Source organism: Ovis canadensis, chromosome 2, assembly GCF_042477335.2.
Source record: "Ovis canadensis isolate MfBH-ARS-UI-01 breed Bighorn chromosome 2, ARS-UI_OviCan_v2, whole genome shotgun sequence".
Classification (NCBI taxonomy): Eukaryota; Metazoa; Chordata; class Mammalia; order Artiodactyla; family Bovidae; genus Ovis; species Ovis canadensis.
This window is the reverse complement of record NC_091246.1, coordinates 118,359,225-118,381,522: the sequence shown is the minus strand read 5'-3', so window position 1 is coordinate 118,381,522 and position 22,298 is coordinate 118,359,225. Positions and strand designations below refer to the sequence as shown.

General features: G+C 37.0%; 1 protein-coding gene across 1 annotated transcript in view; it reads right to left on the bottom strand.

The window, feature by feature from the left end:
- The window catches only part of LGSN (lengsin, lens protein with glutamine synthetase domain), a 98,127-nt gene that overhangs the window by 12,128 nt on the left and 63,701 nt on the right, over window positions 1–22,298 (bottom strand). The window contains 3 exon segments of the mRNA XM_069573753.1: window positions 8,520–8,671; window positions 8,673–8,739; window positions 19,563–19,692. Coding sequence (XP_069429854.1) covers window positions 8,520–8,671; window positions 8,673–8,739; window positions 19,563–19,692 — 349 coding nt within the window.

Sequence of the window (22,298 nt, the reverse complement as noted above, 5' to 3'; positions counted from 1 at the left end):
TTAAAAATTCTAACATATGGAGGTTGAACAACACACTTCTGAATAACCAACAAATCACAGAAGAAATCAAAAAAGAAATCAAAATATGTATAGAAACTAATGAACATGAAAACACAACAACCCAAAACCTGTGGGACACTATAAAAGCAGTGCTAAGAGGAAAGTTCATAGCAATACAGGCATACCTCAAGAAACAAGAAAAAAGTCAAATAAATAACCTAACTCTACAACTAAAGCAATAGAAAAGGAAGAGTTGGAGAACCCCAGAGTTAGTAGAAGGAAAGAAATCTTAAAAATTAGGGCAGAAATAAATGCAAAAGAAACAAAAGAGACCATAGCAAAAATCAACAAAGCCAAAAGCTGGTTCTTTGAAAGGATAAATAAAATTGACAAACCATTAGCCAGACTCATCAAGAAGCAAAGAGAGAAAAATCAAATCAATAAAATTAGAAATGAAAATGGAGAGATCACAACAGACAACACAGAAATACAAAGGATCATAAGAGACTACTATCAGCAGTTGTATGCCAATAAAATGGACAACGTGGAAGAAATGGACAAATTCTTAGAAAAGTACAATTTTCCAAAACTGAACCAGGAAGAAATAGAAAATCTTAACAGACCCATCACAAGCACGGAAATTGATACTGTAATCAGAAATCTTCCAGCAAACAAAAGCCCAGGTCCAGATGGCTTCACAGCTGAATTCTACCAAAAATTTCGAGAAGAGCTAACACCTATCCTACTCAAACTCTTCCAGAAAATTGCAGAGGAAGGTAAACTTCCAAACTCATTCTATGAGGCCACCATCACCCTAATACCAAAACCTGACAAAGATGTCACAAAAAAAGAAAACTACAGGCCAATATCTCTGATGAACATAGATGCAAAAATCCTCAACAAAATTCTAGCAATCAGAATCCAACAACACATTAAAAAGATCATACATCATGACCAAGTGGGCTTTATCCCAGGGATGCCAGGATTCTTCAATATCCGCAAATCAATCAATGTAATTCACCACATTAACAAATTGAAAAATAAAAGCCATATGATTATCTCAATAGATGCAGAGAAGGCCTTTGACAAAATTCAACATCCATTTATGATAAAAACTCTCCAGAAAGCAGGAATAGAAGGAACATACCTCAACATAATAAAAGCTATCTATGACAAACCCACAGCAAACATTATCCTCAATGGTGAAAAATTGAAAGCATTTCCCCTAAAGTCAGGAACAAGACAAGGGTGTCCACTTTCACCGCTACTATTCAACATAGTTCTGGAAGTTTTGGCCACAGCAATCAGAGCAGAAAAAGAAATAAAAGGAATCCAAATTGGAAAAGAAGAAGTAAAACTCTCACTGTTTGCAGATGACATGATCCTCTACATGGAAAACCCTAAAGACTCCACCAGAAAATTACTAGAGCTCATCAATGAATATAGTAAAGTTGCAGGATATAAAATCAACACACAGAAATCCCTTGCATTCCTATACACGAATAATGAGAAAGTAGAAAAAGAAATTAAGGAAACAATTCCATTCACCATTGCAACGAAAAGAATAAAATACTTAGGAATATATCTACCTAAAGAAACTAAAGACCTATATATAGAAAACTATAAAACACTGATGAAAGAAATCAAAGAGGACACTAATAGATGGAGAAATATACCATGTTCATGGATTGGAAAAATCAATATAGTGAAAATGAGTATACTACCCAAAGCAATTTACAAATTCAATGCAATCCCTATCAAGCTACCAGCCACATTTTTCACAGAACTAGAACAAATAATTTCAAGCTTTGTATGGAAATACAAAAAACCTCGAATAGCCAAAGCAATCTTGAGAAAGAAGAATGGAGCTGGAGGAATCAACTTGCCTGACTTCAGGCTCTACTACAAAGCCACAGTCATCAAGACAGTATGGTACTGGCACAAAGACAGACATATAGATCAATGGAACAAAATAGAAAGCCCAGAGATAAATCCACACACATATGGACACCTTATCTTTGACAAAGGAGGCAAGAATATACAATGGAGTAAAGACAATGTCTTTAACAAGTGGTGCTGGGAAAACTGTTCAACCACTTGTAAAAGAATGAAACTAGATCACTTTCTAACACCGCACACAAAAATAAACTCAAAATGGATTAAAGATCTAAATGTAAGATCAGAAACTATAAAACTCCTAGAGGAGAACATAGGCAAAACACTCTCAGACATAAATCACAGCAGGATCCTCTATGATCCACCTCCCAGAATTCTGGAAATAAAAGCAAAAATAAACAAATGGGATCTAATTAAAATTAAAAGCTTCTGCACAACAAAGGAAAATATAAGCAAGGTGAAAAGACAGCCATCTGAATGGGAGAAAATAATAGCAAATGAAGCAACTGACAAACAACTAATCTCAAAAATATACAAGCAACTTCTGCAGCTCAACTCCAGAAAAATAAACGACCCAATCAAAAAATGGGCCAAAGAACTAAATAGACATTTCTCCAAAGAAGACATACGGATGGCTAACAAACACATGAAAAGATGCTCAACATCACTCATTATTAGAGAAATGCAAATCAAAACCACAATGAGGTACCACTTCACACCAGTCAGAATGGCTGCGATCCAAAAATCTGCAAGCAATAAATGCTGGAGAGGGTGTGGAGAAAAGGGAACCCTCCTACACTGTTGGTGGGAATGCAAACTAGTACAGCCACTATGGAGAACAGTGTGGAGATTCCTTAAAAAATTGCAAATAGAACTACCTTATGACCCAGCAATCCCACTTCTGGGCATACACACCGAGGAAACCAGAATTGAAAGAGACACATGTACCCCAATGTTCATCGCAGCACTGTTTATAATAGCCAGGACATGGAAACAACCTAGATGTCCATCAGCAGATGAATGGATAAGAAAGCTGTGGTACATATACACAATGGAGTATTACTCAGCCGTTAAAAAGAATTCATTTGAATCAGTTCTGATGAGATGGATGAAACTGGAGCCGATTATACAGAGTGAAGTAAGCCAGAAAGAAAAACACCAATACAGTATACTAACACATATATATGGAATTTAGGAAGATGGCAATGATGACCCTGTATGCAAGACAGGGAAAGAGACACAGATGTGTATAATGGACTTTTGGACTCAGAGGGAGAGGGAGAGGGTGGGATGATTTGGGAGAATGACATTCTAACATGTATACTATCATGTGAATTGAATCGCCAGTCTATGTCTGACGCAGGATGCAGCATGCTTGGGGCTGGTGCATGGGGATGACCCAGAAAGATGTTCTGGGGAGGGAGGTGGGAGGGGGGTTCATGTTGGTGAATGCATGTAAGAATTAAAGATTTTAAAATTTAAAAAATAAAAAACCAAAAAAAAAAGAAAAAAATACAGGTTTTAATAAATTCAAAGTAGTTATTACAGAGAAGAAAATATCATGTTGAAATTCCTTACATTTATTTTAAGGATTGACTTTAATATTTATTTTGAAATTATTTATTGGTGGTTTGTTTGGAGTTGTGAACTTTCTCATGCTTAGGGCCTATAAAAAAATCCATCTCTGGGCCAAAGCAGAAGATTCTGAATTAACCAAACTGAGTCCATCAATAATTGTATTTACACCCCTTGTCATAGTTGATTGGTGCAAAGAGAGCTCATGACACAGTTCTCTCCTCAGATACTGAGTCTAAATTCCATTTCTCTCTTATGGCTGAAACTACATAAAACAAAAGCCACAAACTGTGGAAGAGCTAATGAGACCACCAGATGTTTTCTTATTAGCCTTCCTAGGATTTTGAAAACTTTAAAAAATTATTTGACATACATACTAGAAAATTTCATATAAAAATCTTGAGCTCAAGCTTCCCTTGAAGAAAGAGAACAATTTGGAACACTGGGTGAACATTTCTCCACCACAACCATTGGCTGGGACTCTGGGGTGGCCTTCAGATGGGGTATGTATGCAGCTTCTAATTCATGGGTTGGCAAATGTTTTCTGTAAATGGGTATATAGTAAATATTTGCAGCTTTGTAAACCATGCAGTCTGTGTTGGTTGACATGTCATCTATGTCATTATAGACTAAAATGAGACATAGAAAATACAAGTTTATTTACTGAAAGTGGTCAGTAAACTGAGCTTGCATCTGGCCATAGTTTGTCATCCTCAGCTCTAGTTTCCTCATAGCCTGCACTCACTACATTCTCACCAGCCCATTTCATTCATCAGCATTATCTGCCTGGCCTCTGTGGTATTTATATTAATATAATAGACATTGATGCTTAGAGACTGTTGGTGCTCATGTTCTTTGCTTCATGGAGAAATTAATGAAGCCACAGAGAATTATAGAGATGATAGATTATATGAGTTTTCCCCAAGATGTTGATACACTAAACCCTGGAACTTATAGAATATGTTAAACTACAGGGAAAATGGGTCTTTGCATATGTAATTAAGGTTATGGACTTTAAAACAGGTTCTGGTGAACCCTTAAAAGGAGAGAAATTTATTCAGCTGTAGGCAGAAAAGATGTGTGGAAGAAAAAGAGTTTAGAGAAATTCCAAATATGAGAAGGATCTGAGGCACAACTGGCTCAGAGATAAAGAACCAGAGGCTTCCAGGAGCTAAGAGCCACACCAGTTGGCAGGCAAAAAGGAACCAGAAATCTCAGTCCAGTGACTGCAAAGAACAGTGTTCTCCCAACAATCTAAATGGTCTTGGAAGTGTATTGCTTCTTAGAGTCTCTGGCTAAAATCTGAGATGGACAACACCTTGACTTTGGCTTTGCCATACTTGAAGTAGAGAAATCAACTGTGCCAGCCCAAACTTCTAGTGTACATAACTGTGATATAATGAATTGCGTTCTTTTAAAAAGATAAATTTGTTCATAGACAACAGAAAACTAATATATATGGAGTCTTGATAGTGTTCACACTTTGCCTCTGTCATGCTTAGGCTTTGTATGTAATAGAGAATTTTACCTTGCCCCAAAAGAGCTCTGGCCTTTACACTTAGCCCTGATGGGTAATATATAATCCCTTAGGATGTCCTGTCTGATGAGGACAGGATGTCTTTGGTCCGTGGCCAAAGTAGAAAGTCCAGCAACGTCATTTATTATTGAGTCACGTGGTATCAACTTGACCCCAGTGGGCCTGGAAACTGAGATCAGCTGTTTGGAGCTGACTGTGGAGTCGACCGTGGAGCTCCAATAAAAACTGGGCACACCAAGGCTCAGGTAAGTGTCCCTGGTTGCAATACTTCAATTACTTTGTTGCAAGTCATTGCCAAGAGAATAGTGCTGTCCATGTCTTCATTAGGAGAGAACAAATGGGAGCTACAATTCGTTGGACACTTTATCATGAATCTTTTCCATTGATTGACTTTAATCTGCATTTTTTTTCACTGTAAAAAAACCATAATCTTGAGCATAATAGCTTTCCGTGAGTTCTGAATTCTTGTAGCCAATCACACACACACAAAAAAAATTAAGGAACATCTCATTTTGAAACTGGTGTCAGAAGTGTGAACAGCTGGTAGACGCTGTACTTCTAACCTCACACCCTGATATATTTTTACTTTTCCAAGCCTTGTTTCTTCAGTCTTTTCATTATGAATTCCCATGTGGAATAAATAGCTTTTAAACTATTTTAAATTAGTGTCTATCTCAAGGATCCCAATTTTTTGACCAATTCACTCATAAGCCAAAATAGCTATATTATTGTTGATAACCCAAGAATTTATAATAGCAGAATTTCTAGTATCTGACCTTAATTTTAAGTCTTTAATCAATTTAGAGTTGGTTTTGTGTGTGTGTGTGTGTGTGTGTGTGTGTGTGTGTGTAGGGTTCTAATTTCATTCTTTTACATGCAGCTGTCCAACTTTCTCAGCACCCCTTACTGAAGAGTCTATCTTTTCTCCATTGTATATTCTTGCCTCCTTTTTCACAGATTAAATAACCATAGGTATGTGGGTTTATCTCTAGGCTTTTTATCCAGTTGCATTGATCTATATTTCTGTTTTTGTGACAGTAACATACTATTTTTATTTGTAGCTTTGTACTATGTCTGAGGGCTTCCCTGGTGGCTCAGTGGTAAAGAATCTGCCTGCCAATGCAGGAGACATGGGTTCGATCCTTGGATTAAGAAGATCCCATGGAGAAGGAATGGCAACTCACTCCAGTATTCTTGCCTGGGAAATCCCATGGATACAGGATCCTGGCTGGCTACAGTCCATAGGGTTGCAAACAAGTCAGACAAGACATAGTGACTAAACAAATACAACACTATAGTCTGAAGTCAGGGAACAGAGTTTGGAAGAATCTCTTTTTCTTTCTCAAGATTGTCCTTGGCCATTTGGAGTCTTTTGTGTGTCCATACAAATTGTGAAAACTTTCATTCTAATTCTGTGAAAATGCTGTTGGTAATTTGATAGGGATTGCTTTGGATCTGAAGATTGGCTTCAGTAGTCATTTTGACAATATTGATTCTTCCAATCCAAGAACATGTTATATCTTTCTATCTGTTGTGTCATCTTCAATTTCTGTTATAAGTATATTATAGTTTTCAGAGTACAGGTATTTTGTCTCTGTAGGTAAGTTTATTCAAAGGTATTTTATTCCCTTTGATGTGATGGTAAATTGTATTGTTTCCTTAATTCTTTCTCTGGTTTTTCATTGCTAATGGGTAGAAATGAGAGAGGTTTCTGTGTATTAATTTTGTATCTTTCAATTTTACTGAATTCACTCATGAATTTTAATAGTTTCATCTTTAAGATTTTCTTAGTATAGTATTATGTCTTCAGCAAAAACTGATATTTTTACTTCTTTTCCAGTTTGCATTCTTTTTCCTCTCTGATTGCTGTGGCTAGGATTTTCAGAACTACATTGAAAAAAACTCTTAGAGAAAAGCATAGGCAGAACACTCTCTGACATAGCATTATCTTTTTTTGATACACCTCCAAGAGTAATAAAAATTAAAACAAAAATAAACAAATGAGAATTAATTAAACTTAAAAACTGTTACACACTAAAGAAAACCATAAGCAAAAAGAAAAGACAACTCACTGGATGGGAGAAGATATCTGCAAATGAAGCAACAAACAAGGGACAAATCTCCAAAATATGCAAAAAGCACATGCAGCTCAATATAAAAACAAACAACTTAATCACATAATAAGTAGATCTAAATAGACATTTCTTCAAAGAAGACATATAGATGGCCAAGAGGCACATGAAAATATGGTCAATATCACTAATTATTAGACAAATGCAAATCAAAACTAAAATAAGGTATCACCTCACACCAATTAAAATGGCCATCTTCAAAAAACCTACAAACATTAATGCTGGAGAGGGTATGGAGAAAAGAGAATCCTTTTACACTGTTGATAGGAATGTAAATTGGTACAGCCACTATGAAGAACACTATGGAAATTCCCTAAAGACTGAAAACAGAGCTACCATATAATCCAATAGTCCCACTCTTGAGCATATATCCAGAAAAAAACATAATTCAAAAGGATACATTCACCCCCAAGGTTCATTGCAGCACTACTTGCAATACTAAATATCCATTCACGGAGGAATTGGTAAAGAGGTGGCACATATATACAATGATAATTATTCAGCTATAAAAAAGAATGCAATAATGCCATTTGTAGCAACATGGATGAACTAACAATTGTTATACTGAGTGAAGTAAGTCAGACAAAAACAAATATCGTATTATATTGCTTATATGAGAAACAAAAAAAAAAGGTAAAAATGATCCTATTAACAAAACATAAATTGAGTCACAGATATAGAAAATAAACAGGGATATTAAGCAGGGAATGGGGGATGGGTAACTTGGGAGACTGGGATTGACATATATGCACTGCTGCTGCTGCTGCTGCCAAGTCACTTCAGTCGTGTCCGACTCTGTGTGACCCCATAGACTGCAGCCCACCAAGGTCCCCCGTCCCTGGGATTCTCCAGGCAAGAACACTGGAGTGGGTTGCCATTTCCTTCTCCAGTGCATGAAAGTGGAAAGTGAAAGGGAAGTTGGTCAGTCGTGTCCAACTCAGCGACTCCATGGACTGCAGCCTACCAGGCTCCTTCGCCCATTGGATTTTCCAGGCAAAGATACTGGAGTGGGGTGCCATTGCCTTCTTTACTATATATAAAACAGATGACCAATGAACCTATTGTGCAGCACAGGAAACTCTATTCAATAATCTACAATGACCTGCATGGGAATAGAATCTAAAAACGAAAAAAAAAATAGAATAACAGATTTTCACTTTTAGAAAAGACTTGAGAGATCATCCATTGCAACTCTTCATTTTTCAGGTGAGCAGCCTACTGGGCAAAGAAACCTAAAGCATTTTTATAAAGTGATAGGTGTATAAATTGCAAGTATTCTGACTCCCAAGCTAACATCCAACATCACATTATCATTAACTCAGATACAAATTTGAGATTAGTGGCTACATCCATAAAAGAGTTTGTTCCATAGTCCTTACCAGTATCACTGGAGTTTGGGTGAAATTCACCACCAGGAGCATTGATTAATGTTGGAAGGGGCAATGGTTTTATCACTACTGTCTGATCTTTGGACTCCTTGTCATCTGGTGTCAAATGAGATTCAGGAGAGCCAGGCACCATGACTGGTTTGTTTGTGGCACACTCTGAGGTTTCTATTTTTTCTGTAGAAACAAACAAAAAAAAAAGTGTTAAGACCTTCTGCCCATTTTTGATTAGGTTGTTTTCTTGATATTGAGTTATGTAAATATTTTTGATATTAATCCTGTGTTTGTCATGTCATTGCAAATATTTTCTCCCATTCCATAGATTGTCTTTTGTGTTTTGTTGATGGTTTCCTTTGCTGTGCAAAAGCTTTTAAATTTATAGATACCATTTGTTTATTTTTGTTTTTACTTCTTTTGCTTTGCTCTAAAGAAAATATTGACTGATGTAAGAAAATATTGTCACAATTTATGTCTTCTAGGTGTTTTATTGTGTCATGTTATATTTAGGTCTTTAAACCATTTTGAGTTTGTTTTTGTGTATGGTGTGATGGAGTGTTCTAATTTCATCGATTTATATCCAGCTGTTCAGCTTTCTCAACACCAATTGCTGAAGAGACTTTTTTTTCCCTTCCATTATATAGGTTTGCCTCCTTCGACAAAGATTAATTGACCTTAGGTATGTGGATTTCTTTCTAGGCTCTCTATTCTGTTCCATTGATCTGTTTGCCTGTTTTTGTGCCAATACCATGATGTTTTGATTACTGTAGCTCTGCAATATTGTCTGAAATCTTAAAGGATTAGACCTCCAGCTTGTACATTTTCCTCAGGACTTTGGCAAGACTGAGTCTTTTTTGGTTCCATATAAATTTTAGAGTTGTTTGTTCTGGTTCTGTGAAAAATTTCCTGGATAATTTGATAAGGTTCTGATTAAATCTGCAGATTACTTTGGGTAGTATGGGCATTTGTGCAAAATGAAGTAGACATGTCTCCAAAGGAACATCCACATAGCCAACAGGCAAATGAAAAGATGCTTAACTTCACCAATTATGATTATAATCACCAATTATGGCAAATCAAAAACACAGTGAGGTATCATATCACAGCAGTCAGAATGTCTATCACCAAAATTTCTACAAAGAAATATTTGATAGAGTGTGGAGTCTCTTATACTGTTGGTGGGAAAATAATGGATGGGAAAATGGGTGCAGCCATTATTGGAAAACTATATGGAAGCTCCTTAAAAAATTAAAAATAGAGCTACCATAAGATCCAACAATCACACTCCTGGTCACATATTCAGAAAAGACGAAAGTTTTAATTTGAAAGGATACGTGTACCACAGTGTTCATAACAGAACTATTTACAATAGTCTAGACAAGGAAAAGAAATGCAAAAAGGCAAAATGGTTGTCTAAAGAAACCTTACAAATAGCTGTGAATAGAAGAGAAGCTAAGGCAAAAGAGAAAAGAAAAGATATACCCATCTAAATGCAGAGTTTCAAAGAATAACAAGGAGAGATAAGAAAACCTTCCTCAGCAATCAGTGCAAAGAAATAGAGAACAACAATAGAATGGGAAAGTCTAGAGATCTCTTCAAGAAAATTAGAGATACCAAGGGAAAATTTCATGCAAAGATGGGCATAATAAAGGACAGAAATGGTATGAACCTAACAGAAGCAGACGATATTAAGAAGAGGTGGCAAGAATACACAGAAGGACTATACAAAAAAGATCTTCATGACCCGGATAATCACAATGGTGTGATCACTGATCTAGAGGCGGATATCCTGGAATGTGAAGTCAAGTGGGCCTTAGAAAGCATCACTATAAAAAAAGCTGGTGGAGGTGATGGAATTCCAGTTGTGTTATTTCAAATCCTGAAATATGATGCTGTGAAAGTGCTCCACTCAATATTCCAGCAAATTTGGAAAACTCAGCAGTGGCCACAGGACTGGAAAAGGTCAGTTTTCATTCCAATCCCAAAGAAAGGCAATGCCAAAGAATGCTCAAACTACCATACAATTGCACTCATCTCACACGCTAGCAGTAATGCTCAAAATTCTTCCAGTCATGCTTTAACAGTATGTGAACTGTGAACTTCAAGATGTTCAAGCTGGTTTTAGAAAAGGCAGAGAAACCAGAGATCAAATTGCCAACATCCATTGGATCATTGAAACAGCAAGAGAGTTCCAGGAAACATCTATTTCTGCTCTGTTGACTATGCCAAATCCTTTGACTGTTTAGACCAAAACAAACTCTGGAAAATTCTAAAAGTGATGGGAATACCAGACCACCTGACCTGCCTCTTGAGAAGTCTGTATGCAGGTCAGGAAGCATGGAACAACAGACTGGTTCCAGGTTGGGAAAGGAGTACGTCAAGGCTGTATATTGTCACCTGCTTATTTAATTTATATGCAGAGTACCTCATTAGAAATACTAGGCTGGGTGAAGCACAAGCTAGAGTCAAGATTGCCAGGAAAAATATCAATAACCTCAGATATGCAGATAACACCACCCTTATGGCAGAAAGTGAAGAAGAACTAAAGAGCCTCTTGACAAAAGTGGAAAACTCAGCATTCAGAAAAGTAAGATCGTGACATCTGGTCCCATCACTTCATGGCAAATACATGTGGAAACAGTGAGATACTTTATTTTGGGGAGCTCCAAAATCACTGCAGATGGTGACTGCAGCCATGAAATTAAAAGACAATTGTTCCTTGGAATAAAATTTATGACCAACCTAGACTGCATATTAAAAAGCAGACATTGCTTTGCCAGTCAAGGTCTGTCTAGTCAAAGCTATGGTTTTTCCAGTAGTCTTGTATGTATGTGAGAGTTGGACTATAAAGAAAGCTTAGTGCTGAAGAACTCAGCTTGATGCTTTTGAACTGTGGTGTTGGAGAAGACTCTTGAGAGTCTCTTGGACTGCAAGGAGATCCAATAAGTCTATTCCAAAGGAAATCAATCCTGAATATTAATTGGAAGGACTGATACTGAAGCTGAAACTTCAATACTTTCACCACACGATGTGAAGAACTGACTCATTTGGAAAGACCCTGATCCTGGGAAAGATTGAAGGTGGGGGGAGAAGGGGATGACAGAGGATGAGATGGCTGGATGGCATCACCGACTGGATGGACATGAGTTTGAGTGAACTCTGGGAGTTGGTGATGGACAGGGAGGCCTGGCGTGCTGCAGTCCATGGAGTCGCAAAGAGTTGGACACATCTGAGTGACTTAACTGAACTGAACTGAGTCATGGAAACAACACAAATGCCCCTAATGTATGACTAGCTTAAGAAAGTGTGGTATATGTTGTTGTTTGTTTCTTAGTTGCAGTCATGTCCAACTCTTTTTTTAACCCCCTGGACTGTAGTCTGCCAGGTTCATCTCTCCCTGGGATTTCCCAGGCGAGAATACTGGAATGAATTTGTTTCCACTTCCTTCCCCAGGGGATCTTCCCAACTGAGAGATCAAGCCTGTGTCTCCTGCACTGGCAGGTGGATTCTTTACCACTGAGCCACAAGGGAAACCCCCGAAGCTTTGTTTTGTTGTTTAGTCACTAAATCATATCTGACTCTTTTGGGACCCCATGGACCATATCAACAAGGTTCTTCTGTTCATGAGTGTTTGCAAGCAAGAATACTGGAGTGGGATAAATACAGTGGAATATTTGTTGTTGTTGTTCAGTCGCTCAGTCGCAACTCTTTGTAATCCCATGGACTGCAGCACTCCAGGCTTATCTGTCCTTTACTATCTCGTGGAGTTTCCTCAAATTCATGTCCAATGATGCCATCTAGGCATCTGACCCTCTGTCACCCCCTTCTCCTGCCCTAAATCTTTCCCAGCATCATGGTCTTTTCCAGTGAGTCAGATCTTCACATCAAGTGGCCAAAGTATTGGAGCTTCAGTTTCAGCATCAGCCCTTCTAATGAATATTCAGGGTTTATTTCCTTTAGGATTGACTGGTTTAATCTCCTTGCTTCCCAAAGGACTCGCAAGAATCTTCTCCAGCAACACAGCTTGAAAGCTTAAATACTTTGGCGCTCAGCCTTCTTTATGGTCCAAATATCACATCCATACTTGACCTTTGCTACCAGAGTGATGCCTCTGCTTTTTAACAGTGTCTAGGTTTGTCATAGCTTTTCTTCCAAAGAGCATATATCTTTTAATTTCATGGCTCCAGTCACCATCTGTAGTGAGATTGGAGCCCAAGAAAATAAAGTCTGTCACTTTTCCACTTTTACCCCATCTATTTGCCATGCAGTGATGGGACTAGATGCTATGATCTGAGCTTTTTGAATGGTGAATTTTAGGCCAGCTTTTTCATTCTCCTCTTTCACCTTTGTCAAGAGGCTCTTCACTTCTTCTTCACCATCTGCCATAAGGGTGGTGTCACCTGCATATCTGAAGTTATTGGTATTTCTTCCAGCAATCTTGATTCCAGTTTGAGATTTATCCAGCCCATTATACTGCATGATGTACTCTGCATATGTTAAATAAGCAAACTGACAATATACAACCTTGACAGACTCCTTTCCCAATTTTGAACCGGTCCATGATTCCATATCTCATTCTAATTGTTGCTTCTTGACCTGAATACAGGCTTCTCAGGAGACAAGTAAGGAGGTCTGGTATTCTAATTAAAAAAACAAAAATTTCCGCAGCTTGTTGTGACCCACACAGTCAAAGGCTTTGACATATTCACTGAAGCAGAAATAGATGTTTTTTAAAAAAATTCTCGATTTTTCTGTGATCTGAAGTATGTTGGCAATTTGATCTCTGGTTCCTCTGCCTTTTCTAAATCCATCTTATATATATGGAAGTTCTCAATTCACGTACTGTTGAAGCCTAACTTGAACGATTTTGAGCTTTACCTTGCTAGCACGTGAAACGAGTATAATGGCACAGTATTTGAATATTCTTTGGCATTGCCCTTCTTTGGGATTGGAATGAAAACTGATCTCTTCCAGTCTGGTTTCCACTGCTGAGTTTTCCGAATTTGCAGGCATATTGAATGCAGCACTTTCACAGCATCATTATTAGGATTTGAAATAGCTCAGCAATGTCATCAACTCCGACTCCACTAACTTTGTTCATAGTGATGCTTCCTAAGACCCACTTGACTTTGCACTCCAGGATGTCTGGCTCTAGATGAGTGATCACACCATCATAGTTATCTGGGTAATTGAGAACTTTTTTGTATAATTCTGTGTATTCTTGCCACTTCTTTTTAATATCTTCTACTCCATTATGTCCATATAATTTCTGTCCTTTATTGTGCCCATCTTTGCATGAAATGTTCCATTGGTAGCTCTAGATTTTCTTGAGCAATCTCTAGTCTTTTGCATTCTATTGTTTTCCCTTTATTTCTTTGCATTGTTCAGTTAAAAAGGCTTTTTAATCTCTTCTTGTTATTCTTTGAAATTCTGCATTCAAATGGATATATCCTTTTCTTTTCTCTTTTGCATTTTGTTTCTTTCCTTTCCTCAGCTGATTGTAAGGCCTCCTCAGAAAACAATTTTCTCTTGTGTCATTTCTTTTTCTTGGGAATGGTTTTGATCACCATCTCCTATACAATGTTACAAGCCTCCATCCATAGTTCTTCTGGCACTCTGTTTACCTGATCTAATCCCTTGAATCCATATGTCACTTCAACTGTATAATCATAAGGGATTTGATTTAGGTCATATCTGATTGACCTAAGTAGGTGGTTTCCCTACTGTTTCAATTTAAGTCTGAATTTGGCAATAAGGAGTTCATGATCTGAGCTACAGTTTGCTCCCAGTCTTATTTTGCTGATTGTGTAGAGCTTCTCCATCTTTGGCTGCAAAGAATATAATCAATCTGATTTCAGTATTGACCATCTGGTGATGTCCATGTGTAGTCATCCCTCGTGTTTTTTGAAGAAAGTGTTTGCCATGACCACTGCATTTTCTTGACAAAACTCTGTTAGCCTTTGATCTGCTTCATTTTGTACTCCAAGGCCAAACTTGCCTATTACTTCAGGTATCTCTTGACTTCCTACATTTGGACTTCAATCCCCTATGACGAAAAGGACATCTTTTTTTGGTGTTTGTTCTAGAAGGTCTTGTAGGTCTCCAAGAACCATTGCACTTCAACATCATTGGTTGAAGCATAGACTTGGATTACTGTGTTATTGAATGGTCTGCCTTGGAAATGAACCAAGATCATTCTGTCATTTTTGAGATTGCACCCAATTACTGCATTTTGGGTCTTTTGTTGACTGTGAGGATTTTTCCATTTCTTCTAAGTGATTCTTACCCACAGTAGTAGATGTATTGGTCATCTGAATTAAACTTGCCAATTCCCATCCATTTTAGTTCACTGATTTCTAAAATTTTGATTCACTCTTGCTATCTTCTGTATGACTACTTCCAATTTTCCTTGATTCGTGGACCTAACATTCCAAGTTCCTTGCAACATTGCTTTCTACAGCATCAGCATCATCATCACTTACACCATCAGATATATTCACAACTGGGCATTGTGGTTGCCTGGTTTGGCTCAGCCTCTATTCCTTATGGAGCTATTTCCCTGCTCTTCTCCAGTAGCATATTGGACACCTACTGACACCTTTCATATCTTTTGTGTCATATCTTTTTGCCTTTTCATAGTATTCATGGGATTCTCAAAGCAAGAATGCTGAAGAGGTTCACCATTCCCTTCTCCAGGGGACCACATTTTGTCAGAACTCTCTATTTTGACCCATTCATCTTAGGTGGCCTTGCATGGCATAGCTCATAGTTTCATTGAGTTACACAAATCTGTGATGCATATGATCATTTTGGTTAGTTTTCTGACTGTGGTTTTCATTCTCTCTGTCCTCTCATGGATGAGGATAAGAGGCTTTTAGAAGCTTCTTGATGAGAAGACTGGCTGTGGCAAAAACTGGGTCTTGTTTTGGTAGGCAGAGGGACTTGTTCTGGCAGGCCATGCTCAGTGAATCATTAATCCAATTTTCTGCTTAGTGATGGGGTTGTCCGCTTCCTGTAGTTTGATCTGACCAAAAGACTTATACCAGCACACTGTGCCTCCAAGGAATACTGCTGCCAGTGTATCTGACCCTGAAGCAGGCCACTGTCAACCCACACCTCCACTGGAGACTCCCAAACACTCACAGGCAAGTCTGGCTCAGTCTCTTGTAGGTTCATTACTCTTTTCTCTTAGGTCCTGGTGCACACAAGGTTTTGTTTGTACTCTCCAATAGTCTCTGTTTCTTCAGTCCTGTGGAAGTTCTGTAATCAAATCCTGCTGACCTTCACATCAGATTTCCTTGGTATTCTTAGCCTTTTGCTGGATTCCCAGGTTAGGAAGTCTGTGGTGTGGCCTAGAACTTTTGCAACAGTGTGAGAGCTTCTTTGATATTTTTCTGCAATTTGTGGATCGTCCACCTGGTGGCTCTATGGTGGGGCTAGTGGCAACCTCCTCCAAGAGGGCTTATGCCATACGCCACTCCTCCCAGGACTCCTGAAGCCAGTGCCTGTGTCCCCACAGCAGGCCACTGCTGACCCATGCCTCTGAAGGAGACCTTCAAACACTCACGGGCAGGCCTGGTTCAGTCTCTTGTGGTTACTGCTCCTGCCCCTGGGTCCTGAGGCACACAAAGTTTTGTCTGTGCCCTTCAAGTGTCTCTGGAAGGTATTACTGGAATATTAGTAGGTTGGTACAAATGTAATTGTGGGTCTGGACCACAAAGTTTAAATCATTATAACTAAACTCAAACACATCTTTATTAATCAAAATAGGAACCATTGCAATCAACACATTTTTGTGAATGAGAGATAAGTTTCTTTATTCCTGTAGTGCAAAAGACCACGCTTTGGGATTCAATGAATTCTTGGAAAGCATTTTCTGCTTCTTACGGATTGTGGAAGCATTTTACCTTCAAAAAGTTGTTGAGATGCTTGAAGAAGTAGTAGTCAGTTGGCAAGAGGTAAGGTGAATATGGTGGATGAGGCAAAACTTCGTACCCCAATTCATCCAACTTTTGAAGCAGTGGTTATGTGATGTGCATTAGGGTGTTGGCATGGAGAAGAATTGGGGCCTTTCTGTTGACCAATGCAACCAGGAGTTGCAACTTTTGGTGCATCTCATCGATTTGCTGAGCATACTTCTCAGATATAATGATTTTGCCAGGATTCATTAAGCTGTAGTGGGTCAGACCAGCAGCACATTTTTTGCTGTGAGTTTTGCTTTGGGAAGTGCACTGGAGCTTCTTCTCCATCCAGTCGCTGACCTGGTCATCACTGGCTGTCATATAAAATCCACTTTTCACCTCACATCACAATCTGATCGAGAAATGATTCATTGTCATTGTGTAGAAGAAGAGAAGAGGACACTTCAAAAGACGATTTGTTTTCATTTTCAGTCAGCTCACTTATTGAGCCTTTCCACCTTTCCAATTTGCTTCAAATCCTGAATGAAGCAAATGGTCAAACTTGAGTTCTTTGACAAATTCTTGTCTAGTTGTAACAGGATCAGCTTCCATGATTTCTCAAAATTCACTGTTGTCAAGTTCAGATGACTGGCCACTATGCCCCTCATCTTCAAGGCTCTCATCTCCTTTGTAAAACTACTTGAACCACTACTGCACAATACGTTCATTTGCAGTTTCTGGACAAAATGAGTTGATGCTGCAAGTTGTTTCTGCTGCTTTATGACCCATTTCGCACTTGAATAAGAAAATCTCTTGAATTTGCTTTTTGTGTAACATCATTTCCATAGTCTAAAATGAATATAAAATACATAACAAGTAATGTCATTAGCAAAAAAAGTGCATTAAAATAATGTATAACATAGCCACATTTATTTAAGAATGTGTTCTAACATCAAGCAGCAAAGTTCGACACTGGCAAAACCGCGATTACTTTTGCACCAACCATATATATATATACATATACAAGCGCTGCTGCTGCTGCTAAATCGCTTCAGTCGTGTCCAGTTCTGTGTGATACTATAGATGGAAGCTCACCAGGCTGCTTTGTCCCTGGGATTCTCCAGGCAAGAACACTGGAGTGGGTTGCCATTTCCTTCTCCAATGCATCAAAGTGAAATGTGAAAGTGAAGTCGTCCAGTCGTGTCCGACTCTTCACGACCCCATGGACTGCAGCCCACCAGGCTCTGCCGTCCATGGGATTTTTCTAGGCAAGAGTACTGGAGTGGGTTGCCATTGCCTTCTCCGAAATATATATATACACATATATGGATACACATACACACACACACACAGACAATGAAATATTACTCAGCCGAATATATAAATAAATAAATGAATAAATAAATATTGCTATCTGCAGAAACATGTATGGACGTAGAGATCATCCTACTGAGTGAAGTAAATCAGACAAAGACAAATATATATCACTTATATGTGGAATCTAAAAAAAAAGATGAATCTATATATAAAACACAAACAGAATTATATTTTCTGTAGCAGATTTATGGTATTCACAGAAACAAACTTTTGGCTACCAAAAGGGAAAGGGAGAGTGGGAAGGGAAAATAAAATAAGAGTAAGGGATTAACAAACACATATGTGTGTGTTAAGTCTCTTCAGTTGTGTCCGTCTCTTTGCAATCCCATGGACTATAGCCTTGCAGGCTCCTCTGGCCATGGGATTCTCCAGGGAAGAATACTGGAGTGAGTTGTCATTTCCTTCTCCAGATAGACACATATCACTATATATAAAACATGTAAGCAACAAGGACTTACTATATAACAAAGGGAACAATATTCAATATCTTGTAATAAACTATAACGGAAAATAATTAGAAAAACTGTATATAACTGAATCACATTTTTTAAAAAAATTATTTTTACTTTATTTTACTTTACAATACTGTATTGGTTTTGCCATACAATGACATGAATCCACCACGGGTGTACATGCGTTCCCAAACATGAACCCCCCTCCCACTTCCCTCCCCATAACATCCCTCTGGGTCATCCCCGTGCACCAGCCCCAAGCATCCTGTATCCTGCATCGGACATAGACTGGCGATTCATTTCTTACATGATAGTGTACATGTTTCAATGCCATTCTCCCAAATCATCCCACCCTCTCCCTCTCTCTCAGAGTCCAAAAGTCCGCTCTACACATGTGTGTCTCTTTTGCTGTCTCACATACAGGGTCATCATTGCCACCTTTCTAAATTCCATATATATGTGTTAGTGTACTGTATTGGTGTTTTTCTTTCTGGCTTACTTCACTCTGTATAATCACATTTTTATATGCCTGAAACTAACACAATATTGTAAATCAACTATATTTACAATTTTTAAAAAAGTAAGAAAAGTGTTAAAACATGTTGAAACTGTTTTCAACTGTCTTTCAATATGATATGAAGAGGAATACTTAAGAAAATAATTTATTTCTAGGCAGTGACATATCAAATAAGGGGCCATAGGGGTAGTTCATCCTAGTTGCAAGCCATATGGAGATGCATTGTCTGCAAAGAATTTTAAGAGTAATAAACTCTACAAAAGTCTGACTGCAATTTATTGTTGCTATGCACTGACCATTCTTACTGCCCCTGCCTTAGAACACTACTGTTCCTGAATTGAGAGTGCTGTCCAAACTAACTCCTAGGTTCAATGCTGTTTCAAATTCACTGGAGTCTAGTTGGAATTCCAAAATGTGGTATGAAAACATGAGCCACTCCTTTATTGTGGCTTGCCTCAGTAATGATCTTTGCACTCATTCTCAGAGCAGAAATATGCTCTCTTTTTACTCATATGTTCCTTCGGTTCTCTCTTTCCCCTACTACTATCTTAGTTCTATCTCCCTTTAAATTCTAAATATATATATATATATATATATATATATATATATATTTATCATTTTATATATTTATATTGTAAACATATATGTTCATCCTTTATGCTGCCTATGTAGGGGTAAGTTTTATTTAATTTTTTGCTTCCTCTAAAAAAAAAGAAAAACGCGTTATGAAAAAGAGACCAGATAGAGATTGTCTTTGATAACATATTCTTGAGGAATTATAATGGCAAGATACCTTTTGAGTTGGATATATCCATTTCTTCTACTTCAGTTGAAGAAATATGTAGTTTAGTGACTTTCTTTCTTGTCCCCATCAATTTACTCATACTGCTGGCCTTAGTTTCATTATCTTCATCTCTTGTGTCCTAAAATAATCAATAAACAAAAAGTCATAAAGGGAAAAAATGATTGGATAGCCAAATATAAAAGTGACTATAGAGAGTTTTACAACAAGTTAAATTTTGTTGTTTCCACATCTACTTGAATAATTCAAAATTAAGTTGCTCAACATTGTGCTGACAAGATGGATTTTCTTTATCTTCTTTATATTTGGTACAGAAAATATCATGACATAAATGAAAGTTTTGCTCAACGAATCAAGATTTTCTATCATTATTTTTTACTCTGGGATATTTCATATTATATTTTTTTCCTTAAGTAATTTCACCAAACCCATTTTAGCTAAAAAACCTTTCCTCTATAATTTTTCTCTCTTTTTAGAATCTCTAATGTTTTTGAACCAAAGCATTCTCTTCTCCTTACCCTCATCCTAATGGCATCAATATTTATTGAATGCTTTGAAAAAGCACATGCTTTTGTACAATGCTATTTTGTGACTGTTTTATATATGTAAAACAATGTCATGCTCAAAGTGTTTTATAGCTTGGAAAAGCCTACAGAAAAACATTTTAAAACAAAATAATCTAACTTCAACACCCTAGTTATAATCTTTGACAGGATCCTTTGACAGAGTTGTCAAGGGCTATTCTCCATAGGGAGCTGGACACTGAGGCAGGGCTAAAGAGCTTTGATGTCTCTGCCTCAACAGCAGACAGAATCACCCCTACTATCTTGGGACTCAGCTGAAATAAATAAGAATATATCTTTTTCTTTTTTACTCTATTTTTAATTGGAGGATAATTGCTTTACAATATTGTGTTAGTTTCTGCCATACATAAACATGAGTCAGCCATAAGCATACATATGTCCCCTTCCCTCTTGAGCTTCCCTCCCACTTCCCATCCCATCCCACCCCTTTAGCTCCTTACAGAGCACCAGGTCTGAGTTCCCTGCATCATACAGCTAAATAAGTATATTTTAAAACTTAAAAGTTGATATTGACTTTTTCAATTATCCACTTAATTTTTAATTCACTGAAGTAATTTCTAAAAGAATGTTAATGATAGAGTCTATACAAGTGCTCGCTATAAAGTTCAATTTTTTTTTTTTTAAGAACATAGAGGATGGGAATTAGGTATGGTATTTTTTTTTTTTAGTTTTTTATTTTTTAAATTTTAAAATATTTAATTCTTACATGCATTCCCAAACATGAACACCCCTCCCACCTCCCTCCCCATAACATCTTTCTGGGTCATCCCCATGCACCAGCCCCAAGCATGCAGCATCCTGCGTCAGACATAGACTGGCGAATTTTGATTTTCAAGGCGATTCTGAATTACATTAGGCAAAATAAACACCTCTCCACTGGCAAGAAAACTGAAGTGACAATGTCATTAATTATTAAAGTATTATATATATAATAGTTGAAACAATATGGCACTAAAATGTAATTCCATGAACCAGAAGTGATAGTTTTGAATTACATAATAGGATACCTACGAACTTAATAGAAGATAAAAGAAATGTTAATTATTTGGAAGAGGATGAATTTTTAAATAAATGTTGGAATGAAATAAAGTTAGAACTTCAGCTTAAAAAAAATAAAAGAATCAATCATTTTTACGTAGAAGGCTAGATACTTTATGCACATTATAATGTACCAACTACAGATTCTGCCATGTTAAATTTTGTTCAGGTGTTATTAATTCTACCAAGTCAATTGTTATATTTTTTTAAATGAAGTATAATTTACTTACAATATTATGTTAGGTTCAGGTGTACAACATTCAATATTTTTATAGCACATAATCCATACAAAGTTATAAAATATTGACTATATTTCTTGTGCTGCAGATCATATCCTTGTAGCTTATTTAGTAGTTTGTACCACTTAATCATCTACTAGTATTTCACCCATCCCTCCCCACTTCTCTCCACTTTGGTATGTTGTTCTCTGTATCTGTGATTCTGTTTCTGTTTTGCTGTATTTGTTCATTTTTTTACAAATTCCCATGTAAGAGAAAGTATATAGTACTTGTCTTGATCCAACTTATTTCACTAAGGATAATATGGCGTATATACCCAATGGAATATTATCAGCCATAAAAATGAAGTTTTGCCATTTGCAACAACTTGGATAAATCTGGAGAGAATTATGATAACACTGCTATTTTACTTTTTTTTTTTTTTTTAACAAACTCCTCATTGTGGTTTGAGGAGAGAATGTCAGGGTCAAAAATTTATATTCTAAAATGTTTTGAGCCATTTTCTCTTGAAGAGAATAAAGAGCCATTTCTGAAGTTTCCATATCTGAAGGCAAGTTACAAATATATGTCTAGAGTTGTTGCTGGTGAACATCTTTACCATTGTCAATTATATAAATTAATCTCTAAATGTTAAAACAGGAAAAATGAATTTAACTTTTTGTGTCTATGTGTAGTTATGATATATTGTTATCATTGTTATGTTTTAAAAAAGATATGCTTCATAGGATAAAGCATGTGATTTTAAAGTTTCACATTTTAGAAAATTGTGGTTTTTCACTGAAGATAATCTTATATTGAATTATGTGCTATTTATTATTAGGTATAGTCTTTTTTTTATAGTAATTTATAATTTTATACAAATATTT